The 19,107-nt window shown below is 38.5% G+C and overlaps 1 protein-coding gene across 2 annotated transcripts in view; it reads right to left on the bottom strand.

The window, feature by feature from the left end:
• The window catches only part of CD96 (CD96 molecule), an 82,101-nt gene that overhangs the window by 51,205 nt on the left and 11,789 nt on the right, over nt 1-19,107 (bottom strand). Inside the window, exons 3-7 of one of the 2 annotated variants that reach the window (XM_012656517.1) lie at nt 16,983-17,107; nt 9,070-9,091; nt 9,005-9,027; nt 7,325-7,535; nt 3,448-3,500 (exon numbers count right to left, since the gene is read on the bottom strand). In XM_012656517.1, coding sequence (XP_012511971.1) covers nt 3,448-3,500; nt 7,325-7,535; nt 9,005-9,027; nt 9,070-9,091; nt 16,983-17,107 — 434 coding nt within the window. The remainder of the gene's footprint in view (nt 1-3,447; nt 3,501-7,324; nt 7,536-9,004; nt 9,028-9,069; nt 9,092-16,982; nt 17,108-19,107) is intronic. The other variant, XM_012656516.1, reaches the window with a different exon arrangement.

The following is a 19,107-nucleotide window of genomic DNA, read 5'->3' on the forward strand; positions in this document are numbered from 1 at the left end:
TGCAAACTCAGGGGCTCACCAGTGCAGACGGAGATGGCTGCTGGGAGCCCCATGCCTGGACATTGGGAGTCAGAGCCTTATTGGATCACAAAACATGTTGGGAGGAAAAAAAAAAAAAAAACAGGCTGTAATACCTATTCTTTAAAAAAACAAAACCCAAAACACATACATTTGGAAGGGGGTTTAAGGAATCCACGAGCTTTCAAGCTTTGCAAAACCAAAACCAAATAAACACAAATAGTCAAATTCTGCAAAAAGCTACCAGTGTTCTCCTGCTGAAGCTAACCACACTGCGGTTTTTAGATTTTGGTTATGTTTTACATGATTCTTGTTATAGTAGCCTGTCTTCCTTTTTAGGCACCTTAACTCCTAACTGCTTTTGTTTCCTGTTTCATGATAAATAGATTTCTTTAGATTTCTTTTTCCTAAATTTTGTCAAACATAACAAAGGTAGGGAGTGACAAGGACAAGACCCATGGAGATGATGGGGTTAAAACAAAAAGAACAAGCATCAAAGAGAGACGTATGTGGCTTGTGGAAAGACTGCACACCGGAGTTTTTATGTATCCCTCTTGTGCCTTCTTATGCTATATCACCAACTGTGGGTTGAGGGGCTCTTTGGCCCAACATCTTTTGCTCTAATGCAAAGATATGCCACATGGAGGGGCCCAGAGATTGAGATTAAAGACTCCTTTCCCATCCTAGCTGCATGAGTGAAGTTGCATGCTGCGTTGGAGGCCTAGCGAAGTCTTGCCTAGACTTGCCAAGAATGCATAAGAACACGATATCCACAGATATGACACTCTCCTTAGACATCTCTGGCATGTCCGCACCTGAGACGCATCGTTATTAGAATAACTTTGGTTCTTTTCTGCTTTACAGAAAAACTAAATTAGCCATAAACTTTTTAAGTTTAACTAAGTAACACTGGAAGACAGCTCACAACTGACCAAGTCTCCATGGCAGTCCAACACTGAGGGCTGCTTGTGTAGTGAGTACGTAGCACAGAGCAGGCATCCAATATGTGTATGTTGACTTAATGACTTTCTAAGGAGTGAAGAAGGGTGGGTAGGAAAGTGCCATTATCAAACACTCGTGGTTGTCAGATGGTAAGTACTTTGCATACCCTCTCTGGTTGGATCCTTTCATCACCCTTGTGAGATGGGAATCATTGTCCCCATTCACTGATGAAGCAGTTAAAGACCTGAGGTCCCAGGGGTCCAAGTTAATAAGCACGAAAGAGAATTCAAAGCTAGTTCTGTCAGATTCCACAATCTATGCTCTGTTTTTTTCATTATCCCACACTGTCTCCTAGAATCAATCACGTAGCAGATTTATGAATGTAAGTGCAGAGCAAAGAATGAGTGAAAGAAAGTGGGTGAATGATAAGTAGTGGTCAGGAAAAAAATATTCCCGAGTCGTCTACTATGCCCTATGTACTCCATTATTGTGCACAGATTCAATTCTCCTCAGAAATTTGTGAAGTACTTATTATTATCCCAGTTTTAGAGATGAATCAGCTGAGGCTCATGGAGGTTAACTAGTTGATGAGGATATGTAACCAATAAGCGTTTGAATTAAGATTTGACACCAGTGCTATCTGACACTAAGGTGTGATTTCCTTTCATCACACTGTCCTGCCTGGATGTGGGCAAGCTAAATATGCACCCCTCTTCAGCCCTTCATGAGTGACTCAGCTAGCTGTCTATTCTTTCCAGGCCCCAGGTTGTCATCTGTAAAATGACAGATGTCTGGCCCATTTCAGAGCACCACCAGGTAAAAGTATGTGAAAAGGCTTTGAAGAGTTAATAAGTTATTTAAATACAGCAGGGATTATAAGAATAATAGAGTGAGGAGTTTCTAATGTTTGGCAGATCTTGAAAGATCCCAGAACAAGCCATGTCCTGTTGTGTGGGATTGGAGAGAGATTATTCATCATTTCGCCAGGAAGTAAAGTTCTCTGGTTTTCCTAGTCAGCACTCTAGCAAGCATGGGTACAGAAGAGGAAAGGCAAAGTTCATTTTTTAAAAAATTGGGATTCTTGGATTCAATTTATCGTTCTATATCTGGACTGAGCCCATATTACTTATAAACATTGGCACTAGAAACAAAAACACCCACCAAAAGCTGTATCATTAGATTATGTTTTTAATTTAAACTATTGCAATGAAGTCCACTAATAAACTTAGAAGTTAAATTATGGTGGCATAAAAATGATTAAATCTTTTGCTATATACTCAGGATTACAGTAGCAGTTATCTGAAAGACTAGTACATGAAATTGGCAAAAAATACAAATACTTGGGTAATATTTTATATATATATATATATATATATACACACACACATACATATACATACACACACACACATGGAGAGGGGGAGAGAGGGAGAGAGTCATACAAAACCATCCCAAAGAATCTGAGCTATGATTTTTATGCAGCTGTCAAATTAAATGACTGATATTCAGTGGGACTAGACAGTGTAAGTTATTTAGTGTTCTTGGGGTGAGAAGAAACTAGTACACAAATATAATCCTCTCTCACCCTATGTAACAGGAAACGTTTGAGAATTAATAAGAATATTTATTTTACATGGGGTTTTGAAAAGCTTAGATGAAATCGTGAGGCCACAATATAGCTGATTAAAATAGATAATAGTAATAACCAAAACAATAACATTTATTAAATAATATATGTCACACACTGTACTAAGGACTTTTCAAACATTATTTAATTAAATTCCATAAAACAATAATGTGTAGATACTAGTATTATCCTCTTTGTATAGATGGACAAACTGACTACAAAGATGTGAAGTAATTTGCCCAAGGTCACGGCCAGCAAGAGGAAGGGCTGGGAAGCGAGTCCAGATCCCAGTGACTACAGGCTGGGAACTACCATCCATGAGAAACTGAAGTCACAGGGCCCTATTCAACTTTCCTTTTTCTCCTGCCCTTCCTCTTACTGCCAAAGAAATGGCCAGGGTTCTGAAGGAGTATAGGAGGGTAAATTTCGTCTTGTCACGTTGAAATAAAAACAATGGGAAATCTGGTACAGGAAATGGATTAGAACAAATTATTATAAATTTCAGCCAAGCAAAAACCTCCTTCTTACACCAGGATTCACATTGCTTTCTGCCCTACTTTTTCCTCACTATCCACCTCAATTTTTTATTAAAGAGAAGTTTAAACAATTACAATTGTTTTTTTTCTGGGAAATTTAAGGACCAAGGATGTAGATCAAACATTCTGAAAGTCCTAAATCAAAAAGTAAAATTTCCCATTCAGTTTCTAGAATCGACTCAGCTTCCCTACATCTCCATCGGCAGTTAATTGGCCAAGGGCCCAGGAGTAAGGTCCTTTGAGAGAACGTTCCTGGCAACGATGCAGCGTGACACAGCTTGGCATGTAATACTACAGATTTTCAAAGGCTTTAATGTGACTCACCTCTCTCAAGACATCCATGGAGTCTTCCACAATCATGGGGGTTTCTGGCTTAGCTTAAAGGCAAATAAAACATAGTTAGTGATATTGAATGTCATCCTACCTGGCTACTAGTGTGTGTGTGTGTGTGTGTGTGTGTGTGTGTGTCTCTGAGAAAGACTTATCATTCATCAAATAATTATTAAATACCCACTATGTGCCTGGCAGTATGCTAGATGCCCAGGAAATAAAAGTGGACAAATCACATTCATTGTCCTAAAAAAATCTACGTTTTCATGAAAAATACAGATAAATAAACTAGAAGTTATAATATGCTGAGATAAGTACAATGATTGAGACATGTAGGATTTGAAGGCAGTGTTTAACAAAAGATTGTAACTCACACTAGGGAGATAGGTGGGGGATTTTGGAAGAAGCGAGTGTAACTAATGCTTGAGTGGTGATCAGTGGTGAGTCAAGTGAAATTGGGACTGTGCAGGATGGGAGGGCAGGCAGATTGGGGAAGAGAGAAGAGAGGCATGTTCTACATGCCCAAATGCCTATAAATAAAGAGTCATTTTCATGCCACTGAAGGGGACCAGAGATACTTATTTGGTTTCTTAACACTAGAAAATATTCAGCAATTTCATCGTCCTACTAGATTTTAAGTGCCTCAAAACCAGAGTGTTTTATCTATCTCTACATCTCCAGCACTAAGCAGCATCTATCACAAAATAGATGTTGAGTATATCATGTTGAACTGAAGTGGCTTCAAGTAAATTCTTGAGCATAGCAGACAGAGCCGTCTATGAACCAGTGGAAAGAACACTGAGACCCCCGTCACAGGTGCTGTCAGCACCTGCTACATCCACTCGGCATTTACCTTCACATGCTCAAGACCTCTTCTTGGGCATGTCTATGACTTCCTGCCTAAGTATTTATTGGAATTATGGGAGCATGCTCAGTCCACAAATTGGAAAAACTGGAAGTTCCAGGAAGTTAACTGTGATAACAGATGGAGAGATGGTGGATAAATACCCCAGCTTCCTTGTCCTTCATCTGGGATAATTCTGATGCATGTTCTACACTATTTCCCAGAGTTGCCCAGTGAGATTGAGCTCTTGGCTTAATCACGTACATTTTATTATCTTCCTTCCCTTTCTGGACTCACTTTCTCATTCTTCTTTTGATGTTTCCCAGGATATCCTCTCAAAAAAATTCATTTAACTCAAATCTTTTTCTCAATGTTTTCTTTCAGGGGAACCCAAACCAAGATACATCCCTGAAACACTAACGGGGGAGGGGAATTTCCGACCTCCTACCAGAAGACAAATACCAGTAGAATGAAGGTCCTGAAAGAAAAATTACTAAAGGTTTCAGGAGTGATAGGGAGAGACAGGTTCTCTTTGAGGCTCAGGACAATCAGATTTGGAACTTAGGAGCAGGGGAGAGCAAACCTGTGATGGACAGGTGACACCCTGGAAAGGGAAAGAAAACGAAAGGAGACCAGGGAAGAAGATGCAGGAAGGGGCAAAGAAGCTGGGGTGGCCTCTAGTCCCTGACCTGTTGGAGAATGAAGAGCTGGGTAATGAGAAATTGTTTTGGGAGAAGAAATAAGCTGGGCGTGTACAATAGGTCTGTGATACATTTGGAAATTTATTTCAGGCTTTTATTTATTTATTTATTTTGGCTCATTCTATATGGGGAATCACCAAAGAATGCAAAGTGGGTTCTTACATGTATTGCACCTCTGTGTCAGGTCCACTATAATACCACTATAATATATACTTGGGTAACACCCAGAAATAGCTTAAAGACTGGATGAGACTCTGTCCAAACACAACCTACCCAGCCCACTTACTAAATGGGAAAGCCAGAAAGCAAGAAAAATCTAATTCTTTGAACAAGCAGGCAGAGAGTCTCATAGTTTTAAGCATCCACTGAAAGGAGTTCAAAGAAGAAAGAGAAATATAGAGACAGACAAACGCACAGCCAGATAGGGTGACACAAGTGAGATATAAAAGAGTGGAAAACATTGAAGACCAAGATGAAGATAGTCTAATGCAGCAAGGAGATACAGGACACAATATAAATTTTGACAAGACAATTAGATCAAGTTATGGCACAAAAAATCTTGATCAAATGGGGACACAGCTTGCCTAACTTAAAATTGATATTTCTTTCCACACCCAGGATAGCTGCCTTCACTGGTTTGCCAATAGGCCAGATGAGGCAGTTTCATGTTTGTGCTAAGAGAGTCACACCCTGGTAAGTAAACAAATGGTGATATCAATAAAAGAGATGAGCCGTCTGTTTCCAACTCTTCATAGGACGTTGTTTAGGCTCCGTAAGGAACCTGGTCATGGGGTGATTATTACCTAGGCCATTCCTGATGGAAGGAGAGAAAGAGAAGGAGGGAGGGAGAGAGAGGAAAGGGAAGGGGAGGAGAGGGGGAGGGAGGAAGGGTAAGAGCCAGAGAGAGCAAAGGAGAAAGTTATAAGCAAGAGACTTCAAACCAAATAAATATTGGCTGGAGCCATCCCCATCTTTACAAACAACTTTGCGTTTTCTTCAAAATACTAAATTGCATGACCCCCAATAATAATGCAATAAGATTAAATAAAAACAAACATTTTTTGCCTTCTCTGTTATTCAGAGAACTGAGGAACAATCTAGCAGCCCATGCCCTTAGGTTTCGTGAAGTTATTTTCTCCTTGTTTACCTCATTTTCAAAAACAATTAATTGTCCAACCACATCACTGCTTTTCTCTTTATCTTCCTTTAAAATTGACTTTTTAACAAAAACACAGGTCTTTGTCACAAAAATGGAAAAACATCCAAAGCCAGGGGCTTCTCTTTATTATTTTCTTGCAGCACTGAGCAAACTAGAATTTTCATATTTTGCCCTGAAATTTGTATCCTGCGGAGTCTCTGCATTTTGAATGGGGCCACAGTGGATTTCACAGCTCAGCTCCACACTCCTCCTGAGAAAGCACGATCTGAGGGCTGTCCCTGCAGGCTCCTTTGCTGGAAGGGAAGGACTTGGATGGTCTCTCACCCCAGCTGGCCTTGGTAGGATGGGAGCGGGGGGAGATGCTTCTGCAGAGTGTCTCTGGAGCTATGTTTATCACCTTCCTTTTCTCACTGGCCTTATTCCACCTTGCTCCAGCAAGCAACTAAGACAATTAGGCAACTAAGCAATTAGACTTTGGCAGTTGTAATTAAGGAGATTTCCAGCATTCTTAGCCAACATTAAAGTTGTAAATAAGATAGTGATCACCAGGAAATCGATCCATCTGCTATGGTTTGAGTGTTCCCTCCCAAAGTCATGCTAAAACTTAATCCCCAATGTGGCATTATTGAGAGGTGGGGACTTTCAGAGGTGATTGGAGGGATTAATCCACAGATTAATGAGTTATCATGGGAGAAGAACTGGTGGCTTTATAAGGAGAAGAAGAAGAGAGACCCAAGCTAGGATGTGGGGACACTCAGAACATTTCGGACTCTTCAGAAAAATCCCACCCACAAGCAGGCTCTCACCAGATGTGGACCCTTGACCTTGGACTTCTCAGCCTCCATAACTGTATGAAATAAACTCCTTTTCTTCACAAATTACCCAGTTTCGGGTATTCTGTTATAAGCAACAGCAAATGGATGAATACAGAAAATTATGGCTTTCTGTGTGATTTTATTCTAGTAACTGAATCATCATTCTTTAGTGTCATTCTACCCTAGTCCCCACTCCCAACCAGAATGACAAGTATCAAGGCAAAGGGAACTCTGGAATTGTTACCCTTGCCTGGCTGCTTTCCAGCAAAGCAGTGCTTCCTCTCTAGGGGAGAGCAAGGCAGAACGAACTGACAGGAGGATGGCAGAGAGTCCACAGAACAAATATCCTCACCAAAAACCTTGACCCTGGTAGAGGTCTTCAAGATTTTGCCAGGCTTGACTCTGATGTGGCAAGAGAATGTCTGTCCGTTGTCGAGGATTTGGACTGGAGAGAGGTGGAGTCTGTAGTCTGCACCCAGCTTGACTCTGTCTTTGAACAATGTGGAATGGCTGATGGGATGCTCTTCGGTGATAAGTGTTTCCTGAGTTCCATTATTCTCCTGGTGAGAAACATTGTTACCAGTTACGGAGCACTCGGCAGTCAGATTCTGGATTAGATATTTCACAAACGTTGATTCTTTTATTTTTTATAAAATAGAGAGGAAGAATGAAGAATTGAAATTAAGAGATATTTTAGCATATTACTAGTGAGAGTATCAGTACATTTGACTTTAAATTAAAAACTATTGTCACCCTCTTTTAACACACGGAAATCTGCTGCTTTTCTAACTAGATCTTACCTTTCGTAATCTTCCCCAAGCTGCATGTCTGGGGTAGGATCTGAGGAGTGAAATGGGGGGCTCATGGCAGATCCTAATTCTCATTTAGGAAGTTCTGACATCTCACTGCTAAGATGCCCTGAGGAGGCTGTTCTAGTTGTGTTTATCAAATCTTCACCTGAACTGGATGATTACAGCCATCCCGGATCCCTTCAGAAAAGGTGTCATTTAAGTTCCTCTTAGAGCCTGGAGTAGGATCAGGTAAAGAGGAACACAGAGCACAAAATTTAAGGAGGCACTCATTCTCGGGATCTTGCAAGTGAAGGGTCGGCACTTGAGAGTGAGTACTTCCTTAAATTTGGGCCTTGGGCACCTCCTTACCTCAGCCTAGAGGTGTTCCTAGTCCTGTGTCCTTATTTCGGTGTTTGTGCTAGCTTCAAAGGTCATGTATGAAGAGTAGGCTGCAAATATGAATCTGAACTTTGGAGATCAGAGCTTATTTGAAACACTTGGTTCCTCTATTCCATATCCTTTGTTGGGTCTGTGAAGAAAAGCCCCGTTATCCTTTCCCACCCATCATTTCCTTGGACAATTCCCTGGGGTGCCACAGTGTTGGCCAGTGTCAGTGGATGTGTTCGCTAAGGCCCAGTGAGGAGGGGGTTCTTGAGGGGCACAAGGGTAGAGGAAGGGTTAGGTCCTGAGACTCCGTTAGTGTAACTCAATATTCTAAATTGAGCTGCTTTGCAAACACTCCGATGCACGAGCTCCTTCTCCAGATACTCTAATTCAATTGGTCTGTGGTAAGGCCCAGGCTGGGGCTTTTTTAAAAAAGGTTCTCAGGGGAGCCGGGGCTGAGAACCACTGGCCTAAGCTGAAACAACAGATGAATCATTGTGCACAGGTGTCAGGGGAAATGGAGGGAACTAAAATGGAGAAGGGTGAACAGGAATACATTTAGCAGGGGGGAAAAAAGTCATAAAATAATGAAAGTAAATATCTGTGACTTGGAATCTCTAGTTTTAAAAATTAGGCAGATTCAGGGAGGAAGAAATGGAAGCCAGATGAGTGAGTGAATTCAAGTATGGGCAGAAACAGCGGAAACACAAAGGTGCACTTCTTAAATAGTTTAATTATATAGATAATTCCAGAATATACTTAGTAGGAACGCTTGTGTAAGACACAACTCCTCAGCAGAATCTGGCTAGGATTTGTATCAGCCTTACATGCAGATAGTATTGTAGCCTACAACAAATCACACCCTGCTGAAGTCTCACCCCTGAAGCAATGTACATTCCTTTATAGCTTCTTAAAGAAGGACCTAGGTCTGTGCTGCTGTCTTCCTAATGAGGAAGAGTACTAGAAAACCACAGGGAGAAAGATTGTATCTCAAAATACAATAGCCCTCGGGGGTCCCCAGAGGAGCCCGGAGTATTGGGTGGTGACAGCAGAAGACAGTGGAAGGCATGTCCCTCAGCGGCTGGTCTGGAGGTCAATAAATAAGGAAGCAGGCGCCCCCTGCAGGTCCTTTGGCACAATAAGGTATATTTGACAGCCTCTTGCCTTACGCATGGGGACTGTTTTTGTGAGGATTTTGGAATTTAAAATGTTTCTTAGTCATTTAATATACGATGTGACATTTGAAAAATTTCTATCTGTCACTTTGTTTTTGGAATAAGGGCAGTCACATGCTGAATTTAGAGACTGGTGAGAAAAACCACTTTTTTCTTTATTATGTAGCAGGGTGTATGACGGGCTAAAGTGGTTTAATTGATAGAGAAAAGACACACAAAAAAAATCTGATTTATCCAAAGATTTGTTTTTCTGGGCAGTTGAATTCTGCAGAGGGAGAAATTTATTCCTTCACTGGAAAGATGGGATTCAGTTGCAAAGAGTGCCTTGTAACCTACAAGATAAGGAGATCCTGAGAGATTCTAGAGCCCCCATTTATAAAGGGGCATGGCAAGAACCTGCATGTGAGTGGCTGTCTTCATGGAACAAATGGGAGGAGAGGAGGAAAAAACTAGCGCAGGGAAACAATGAGACACCTAGGGCAGGGAGAGCGAGGAATCATACTAATATTATGCTGTGACCACTATTAACATTTTGTATTCTTATTAGTCATAGCTTAAATGTATTTAGCAACTACTATTTCTAGGCACTCTGCAAAGTTCTTTCAAGTCTTATCTTATTTACTGCTTACAACTATCTGGAATAAATTGAGGTTAAATAACTTGCTCAAAGGTCACACAAAGCAAGAAGATATTAAGTCACAGCATCAAACAGCAAGAATGCCCAGAACCAGGGACAAATAAGCCTCAGAGACAACATGTACTAATCAAAGACAACCAGAAAAAGTTTAAAAAAACTTTCTGGAGTATCTGGAATGAGAAATTTAAAAGAAATGTCAGAAAGCCAGAAGCCTTTATATACATTGTAGATTTCAGAGGTGTGGGCAATTTGCTGATTGAAAGGATCCTTTTATGGTATATTGACCCACCTTTGGTGATAGATGCTATGGAGCATACCTCAACTGCCACCTGACAGTAGTGATCTTAGGTAACCTGGTCTGCAGGAAACAGACTGCTAGGGGTTCTTGTACAGAGCCTTTATTTCTACCTGTTTTTCTTTTCTTTTTGTTATTCAAACAAAAAAATTATACAGTTTTTAAAATGTTAAAAAACATTTCTAGACACCTGCACCCGAATGTTTATAGCAGCACAATTCACAATTGCAAAGATGTGGAAACAACCCAAGTGTCCATCAATACATGAGTGGATTAATAAAATGTGGTATATGTATACCATGGAGTACTATTCAGCTTTAAGTAACAATGGTGATATAGCACCTCTTGTACACTCCTGGATAGAGCTGGAATGTATTCTACTAAGTGAAGTATCCCAAGAATGGAAAGACAAGCACCACATGTACTCACCATCAAATTGGTATTAACTGATCAACACATAAGTGCACATATAAGAATAACATCTATTGGATGTTGGGCAGGGGGGAGGGGGGAGGAGGGAGGAGGGGACGGGTATATGCATACACAAAGAGTGCAATGGGCATCCACCTGAAGGATGGACATATTTGAAACTCGGACTTGGGGGGGAGGGGAGGCAAGGGCAACATATATAACCTAAACATCTGTACCCCCATAATATGCTGAAATAAAAAAAAAAAACATTTCTAAAACTTTATGGATTCACATCTTGGTAGACACTTAAATCTACATTGTTGAAAGAATGTAGATTTAACTAGCTAACATATATGATACACCTATTCTAGTCCTGGTGCTTAATAGATGTTCACTAATACAAGCTCACTATTCTCCAGTCTCACCTTTGATCAAGCTACTATTTCATAAATATTCACTATGTGCCTGGCTAAATTGAGAAATTATGGAGAATCATTGATATGGTTTGAATGTTTTTGTCCCCTCCAAAACTCATGTTGAAACTTAATCCTCGATGCAAGAGTATTGGAAAGTAGGACCCAATGGGATGTGTTTAGGTTAAGAGGGCTCTGCCTCGTAAATGGATTAATGCCATTATAAAAAGGGCTTGCGGAACTGCGTTCTCCCTCTTCTACTCTTCTGCCGTATGAGGACAAATTGTTCTTCCTCTCTGGAGGATGCAGCATTCAAAGTGCCATCTTGGAAGCAGACAGACCAGGCTCTAACCTGCTGGTGCCTTGATTTTGGACTTCCCAGCCTCTGGAACTTTGGGAGAGTAAATGTCTGTTCTCTATAAATTATCCAGTCTCAGGTATTCTGTTATATATAGCAGCACAAAATGGACCAACGTAGTCATAAAGCCATGAATTGTGCAATCTGTTCTCCTGCCACTGTCAACCCTTATACTACCCTTGGGGGACATGATGGCTATGAAGCCCAGGAAACACAGTCTGACTAGAAAATACTGTTTCCTGACAATATAAATATATCAAGGTCTCAACAAAAACAACAGCCTGCCTTTATTTAAAATTTTGATATTTTTTCATCATGAATTTTTCCTAGCTTTTGATTTTTAAAAATATTGTATTAAAATATCTATCTTGATTACTAATATTTTGTGCTTCCGTAAATTTTGAAATTTGAAAGCCTTACTCAACTCACCCTAACCCTAGCCCTTAGTTCACACAGCCAGTGGTAGAGCCAGGACTTGAAAACAATTTCCCTCCAACAGTCATGCTGTTAATGACTTTGCTGTATACCGCCTCACAAAAGCAGTAGAAGGCACGGTCCTTGCCTTTTCTGCTTACAGGCTACTTGAGGAAAAGAATAAATTTATAAGAAAGACAAATAAAAAATCCAGGCCCATAAAAAAGAAACAAAGGTATAATTAAATTATGTACAAGAGTTTGATAAAATAATTAGTATGATGAGGGCTGAGTGGGGTCACATAGAATCAGGAAAAACTGCTATTATATGCCCTTTAAAGACCTGACAAATCCTAAAATAATTTGTTGAGGCTTTTTTTGTTTTTGTACTAGAATCGGAATTTTTAATCCAGAAGAGGCAACTTGGTACTACAGGTTGAGTATCCCTTATCCATGGGAGCAGAAGTGTTTCAGATTTTGGATTTTTTTTTATTTTGGAATATTTGCATTATACTTACTGGTTGAACATCCCAAATCTGAAAATCCAAAATCTGAAATGCTCCAATGAGCACGTTGGTGCTCAAAAAGTTTCAGATTTTGGATCATTTCAGATTTAGGATTTTCAGATTCGGGATGCTCAGCCAATTTGATTTAATGATTCTATCTCATCTCCGCACTGGCCTGAGCTTCTTGGAGCCAGCTCCATGCCAGAGCTGGCTGCGTTGGCCACAGCATGTGGCAGGTGCTGAGTGGCACAGAGCTCATTCGATAGCGGCTGTTAACTGTATCGATGGCTACTTCTTTATCTCCAAACTGTTTGCTGTGTTCACATTTCCCCCATCCTGTCACTGCTGTCAGAGCAGCTTGCAAAGCTCCTCAGGTCCTTTTTCTAGAGTACCAGAACAATATTTTTCTAATCATTGCTCTCGGTTGCCGACACTTGGCGGTTTGGCTAGCACTTAGTTTTTGATTAAAGACAATGAGGATCAGCTGCCATCAGGTAAGAGGTTACAGTTTTGTTTTCTGAATACTGAAGTATCCCATAAATATGAGAAGCCACCACTGTTTATAGTTCCATTTTACTTTTTAATTATAAAATAGCACAAATATTAAAGAAGAACATATTAAAGATACATTTATAGATAAAAATTTTAAGAAATATGAGCATCTAGAATTTAGTTATGTGCCTTTGTTAGTAATATTGAACTGTTTGAATTTGAAATATTTTTGTCCTTCTCTTCATGATTTTAAAGAGAAAAATGTGGATTTATTTATTTGACTTTGGGGATAAATATTCCCCATCTGCACTACCAACTAGTACTTACAGGTCCCAGGGTCTCAGTGCAGTATATGTCTGTCTTTTGCCAGCCAACTGTTCTTTAATTATCCAGCTCAAACATAACCTTTTCTAAGAAGCTTTCCCAGGTCCATCTAGTCAGAATCAAACTATTTTCCCACCATGCTGCCATTTTTTACATTTTTATTAAAGGTGTATGTCATGGTAGGAAATATATAACCACGCAGGACTTAGCACTCAAAGCAGATTCACATATGTTTATTGGATTGAATTGAAATTTATACTGTGGGAAATCAAGATGATAGTTTGGTATGAAAACAGAATATTAGAGTATATTTAGAAGCTTCCAGAATAAGCCTGAAGAATTTCTGGGATGACTGTATGCTTGTGTCCTACTGCATAAAATGGGAAAAATATCACTTATCCTCTTATCCATCAGCTGCATCTCATCTACACATTCATAGTCCATGATTTCTTATATATCACCTCACCATCTACATAGACCGTTAATTTCTATTAAAGCGTTAATCCTTTGTGTTTACTCAGTTCCCCTCATTCTAGAATGATGTTAGATTCACTGTCTACTTGCACCTGATTCTGGTCTACCTTTGTGTAATCACAATCGGAAATGTAACTTTCCAAAACTCAAAGTATCTGTCCCACTAACACATTTAACACAGCCTTGGCATGGGATCAGGTACGTAGAGCAAATGGGTTTATTTTATGAGACTGAGAATCCCAATAATAACCTTTCCCATGAGGGTTCTAACTGAATTAATTAGATTTTATAAAACTTCACATACAGGAAAACACAACTTTTTTTTCCCTGTGACCTTAATAATTTTAGTTTGTAAAATTGTTTCCAGGCTTTCCTGAAGCACTAGGGGCAGACAGCCTTGCAGCCTCCTGGAGCTACCAAGTTCAGTATTCAGATTTCTGCCCTTCTGAGCTCATCTTCATCATCTTTACTTTTTAACCTCTTTCTAAAAGCTACATTATACCATGTTGGTAAGGGCAATTGGTTTACAATTATGATTATTATTGTTAGTTTAACAAGAGATTAAAGACTGAAAATATGGATTGGAGAAAGTATTTATATCCTCTTCGGAAAAGACATTAGAGGGTTTCATATCAGACTTGCTGAATCCCACTGCCATCAGCAGTGTGGGGCCGGGTGTAAATCAGCGGAGCAAATAGATTTTGACATTTAAAAAAGGAATGCACTGTTGGAATTTAATCAGCACATTTGCCAATACGAGGTTCTTTTTGAAGAGAGGTTTCTTCCAAAAAGATTCCTCAAGTTGTCTATATCATGATGCATTCTTTAAAGTGCTTGCGTGGTTTGACGTTTTAGTAGATGTTTAGGACTCACCCTCTCACTGTGTGATCTTACATGCACTCCCTCTGGCCCTCATTTATCCTAAATGTCCCAGCAGGTTCCAGAGATAATGCCTATGTAGCCTTCTTGGTGTCTTTGAAGGAAACTACTTGATAAAGGATGTCTTATCAGTTATCTCGTCTTCGATCCTTAATGAGCGTGACGCTCATTAATCAATCAAACAGCATGAATTTAGTGACCGTCAATTTAACATGAGGACAGTGAATAAGACAGTGGGGAAAGGAGACAGACAGAAACAAATTCATTAGATCATTTGAGTATTTATGAGTGCCTATGATCTAGGCTCTATGCTTAATGCTAGAGAATTTTGAAGTGAATGGTCAGGCTTTTTGCCCTGGAGAAGCTCAAATGTCACATAAAAGGCACAGACTGACTGAAGGCTTTACATTTGCTTGGAAAAACAGATGGCACACCCATGAGATAAGAACACTACAGATTAATTTACCTGACAGCCAAAATCTGTACAGTGAAGCTTTATTAAACCAATTCCCATTGATAGTGAATTTGTGATAATTACGATAGGGACTTTTTGCCCTATTGGTGAAAACTATTAATAATGTAAGCAAGATATAAACAATGCATTTTCATTACTGTAATGTTTAGTACAGTATGTTTCTGCCCTTCTGAGATCACCTTCGCTTTTTAACCTTTTTCTAAGAACTACATTGCATCATGTTTGTTAAGAACAATTGACTTATACCAATAGTAGGCATGATGCCAAGGAAGCTTTTCTCTTTGGAAACCAGATCCTATAAAACGAAAAATATGTTTGTGACAGATGACAAAGAGTCATTGTAGATTTCAGAACAATTTGGGAAATTTGTTTTAGAATATATTTTTCTTTTCATATTACTGACTATCCAAAAAAATATCCAGACAGTGAAAAATTATCAATAGACTGTTTTTTAAGGTCTTTATGGAAGACAGTTATTTTGGATTTTGCACGCCCCCAGAAAAATCTTTTATGTCTAGTTTCTAGGACAGCCCACAAAAACCTAGGTAACTTGGAACGTGAATAATCAGTTATGTGAATCATATTTTCCAAATTGTGTCAGCTGTTACATTCATGGGGATCTATGAGTTTTGTAAGAATTTTAAAATCCTGTGTTTTGCATTTTGATGACAACTTGAAAAATTAATATACAGTGATCATATTCGGGATCACCTAAATAAATACCCTGTTATGTGATTCTTGAAATCATTTTATGGTTATATTTATAATTGTGTTAGTCTCTTGTTACCATTTGATTTAACAGTTTTAGATTTTACTATACATGTTGGTTAATAGCTGGCTGCCATTTGGTTGCACACAATTCCTTCATATTTCTTATTATGCTCATATTGATTGTTTGCTTGTTATGAGAAGAAACTGAGATAACTCCCATTTGACAGATATATTAAATCACTAGGATTTTAGTTTTTAAGATTACATTTAGATTTTAAAAATAAAATGACACCATATGGCAGAATAATGTTGCAGACTAATGATAAAATAACAAAAGCAGACAGAGCAGGTAAATGATACATTCACATTAAGGGGCAGGCGAAATTAAATTATAGATCTAAATCGATGAAGTTTGCAATATTTCAAGTAGAGAAAAATAGTGGGAGAATTGAGTCATCACACAGGACATGGTAAACAACTAAATACTTAACTAACCATAACTACCAAAGTGAATACTCAGTGGAATTTTTTAAATTGCTAATTTAAAAATATTGGTGTTATATTTTAGGGTGCCCTAGTAATTTATTCCACCAAAATAATAGACCAGTACTTATTTTTGCACTACACATTATTTTTAAAATTGAAAAATTTCTCAAAGATCTGGATTTCTGGCTTTTTTTTTTTTTTTTTGCAAGTTTGAAGGCAGGGCAATTACGGGCAGGCAGCCCCCTGAGGCATTAATAGAGCTGAGTAGTGACTATTTCTTGCACAAGTCCTGATTTCCTGTACATTTTCTGCTTATATTTTAGAAGCATTAGAGTTTATGTTTCCTGATCTAAAGCAATGTTGGATATATCCCAGGATGCAGTAATAAGGGTTCTGTGGGGAAAAAAAAGCCAAAACATATCTCTGCACATGTATTTTTTAAAACAAATATTTATGAGTAGGGACTTCTGCTGGATGTGGCTCCTCTGCAGGGCACCTTCACACTTTGTTCTCTCTGCGGTCATGGTTTGGTATAGAGACAGAAATAGAAATTAACCTTTAGGAGCTAATTTTTAAATTAACCCACTGCATTCATAGGCCCGGAGGCTTGCCCGGTTAGAAGGAATCTGAGAGTGTCTTTTCCTTCCTTTCCTATCCCTCCCCCAACCACTGGCATAATGCCTGCCTCTCAAGTATGCTTCCTTCCTTATTATTACTTGTTATTCATTATACTTCATTAATATTTAAAGATCATTGCAGTTATTCACGGAAAAAGGCAACACTTACCACCAACCATGCAAAGGTGAACTCAGATGAAATTTCAGAGGAGATATTTTGAAAGCATGGTATTTCCAGAGTCTGATTTATCTCTATTTCTATTGTATGGTTGCTTCTCCATTCATCCTGTGTGCCTGTAATAAACATAAGGTTGAAAATACACGGATCTTTGATTGGTTTATAAAGCGCTTTTTATAGACAAGACAAGAACAGCTTTAGTCCAGAGATTCCTCTATCCTCAGGGTAACCTATGAAGCAAGAGGCAAAACCTCATGACAGTCCTCATTGTATAAATGGCTAAACTGAGCCACTGAAAGGCACAGAGAGTTGCTTATCACTGAAAAATTACGGGGAACCTACCCTAACACAATCCAACTCATCGTTTGGTGTGTTCCTTTGTTTTAGCCCCAGATTGGTGCTTTAGTCTTTAGGTTACATTTGCTTGATCAGATAGAATATAAAACTTTATAACCTGGCCTTTGTCTTTTTGAAAGTATTATTTTAATAGACTATTTTTTAGAGCAGTTTTCGGTTCACAGCAAACTTGTACAGGAACTACAGAGAATGCCCGGTATATCCCCTGCCCTCACCCACTCACAGCCTCCCGGCTATTAGCATCCCACACTGCAGTGGAACACTTGTTACAATCGATGAACCTACATTGACATGTCATCATAACCCAAAGTTCAGAGTTTACATTAGGGTTGACTCTTAGTCTTGTACATTCTGTGGGTTTGGACAAGTGTATAATGATACATACTCACCATTGTGGTATCATACAGAATAGCTTCACGGCCCTCAAAATCCTCTGTTCTCTGCTAGTCATCCCTCCCTCCCCACTAACCCCTTGCAAACACTGATCTTTATAGCTAATGGTCTTTTCAGAGCTTATAAACATTCCTCCAAATAACCAATGACACAGAAAAGTATATAAGGACACTCTGAGGAAGCATTCTTAATGAATTATTTTCATTTTAAAGATGATATGAGATAAATACCTGTTTTATAGTCCCCCTTTTTGGGAAAGTTATATACACAGACATACACAGTTGTGACTAAACTATGTTAACATCAAAGGATAATTTATACATGAAAACAACCATATCATCCTAATATCCTACAGATCTTATATTATTTTTTCTATATCTATTCAAATCTTATTTGTATGCATCTATGTTTTCTTACACTTTGCAATCCTATTTACCAATGAAAGTTATGTATAGTGTTACTTTAAAATGTTTTGCATGACTCTTGAACTATTTGTGGTTGAAATTTTTGGAGGCTTTATGTTATTCCATTATATATACACATCATCATTTGTTTAGTCATTTCCAATTATTGCATCATTATGCTCTTTCATCTTAGGTTTTTACTTTATTTTAATCTATTGCACGATATATAGCAAGGGTCATCCTTATACCAATAGCTTTCTTCTGACCATTTAGCTACTTAAGATAAATTTCCAGAAGTGTAATTAATGGATCATTGACTATGAATATTCTCATTGCTACCAACAGTATATATATATTTTAAAAATGGAATATTTCTCAGTTTAAGAATATTATATCTAGCCTTTAGATTGTTGTTACATTTCAATCTCTCATCAATATCAGCTATTCTCTTTACTGATAATTCTTTCCTTCTCCTTTCTCTAATTAAAACCAGATCTACCCATTAGGGCACATCTTCCCTGCATCATTCTCAAATAGTGATTGTTTATTTTCTTGTGCCCTTAATTCCTCAAGCTCAGGAGGTGAGATCATTGCCTTTCTTTCTCTCCATTGCCGCTTTCAAATATTGATTCAACCCCAAAATTTATGAAAAACAGCCCCATCACTTATGGTTAAAGGCATTTAGCTATAACAGTACTTTCAAATGGAGTTATCTCTATACCACCATCATAAATTTTTTGCTGTATTTGCATACCACCATTGCTACTATTTCATTTATTTTTGAAATTATTGTAATTGTTTTACTCGCATAAATTCATTTTAAGCATACTGATCTAGGCAATGATATCTGTGAAGTCCACGAAATCCACTCAATATGTTAATTATATTTTAATGCACATTATCCAAATACACAAGTATTACATTTTTATAAACTTTGTTCAGATTGCGGGAAGTTGGAAGTA

The sequence above is a fragment of the Propithecus coquereli genome, unplaced genomic scaffold (genome assembly GCF_000956105.1).
Source record: "Propithecus coquereli isolate 6110/MARCELLA unplaced genomic scaffold, Pcoq_1.0 Scaffold506, whole genome shotgun sequence".
Classification (NCBI taxonomy): Eukaryota; Metazoa; Chordata; class Mammalia; order Primates; family Indriidae; genus Propithecus; species Propithecus coquereli.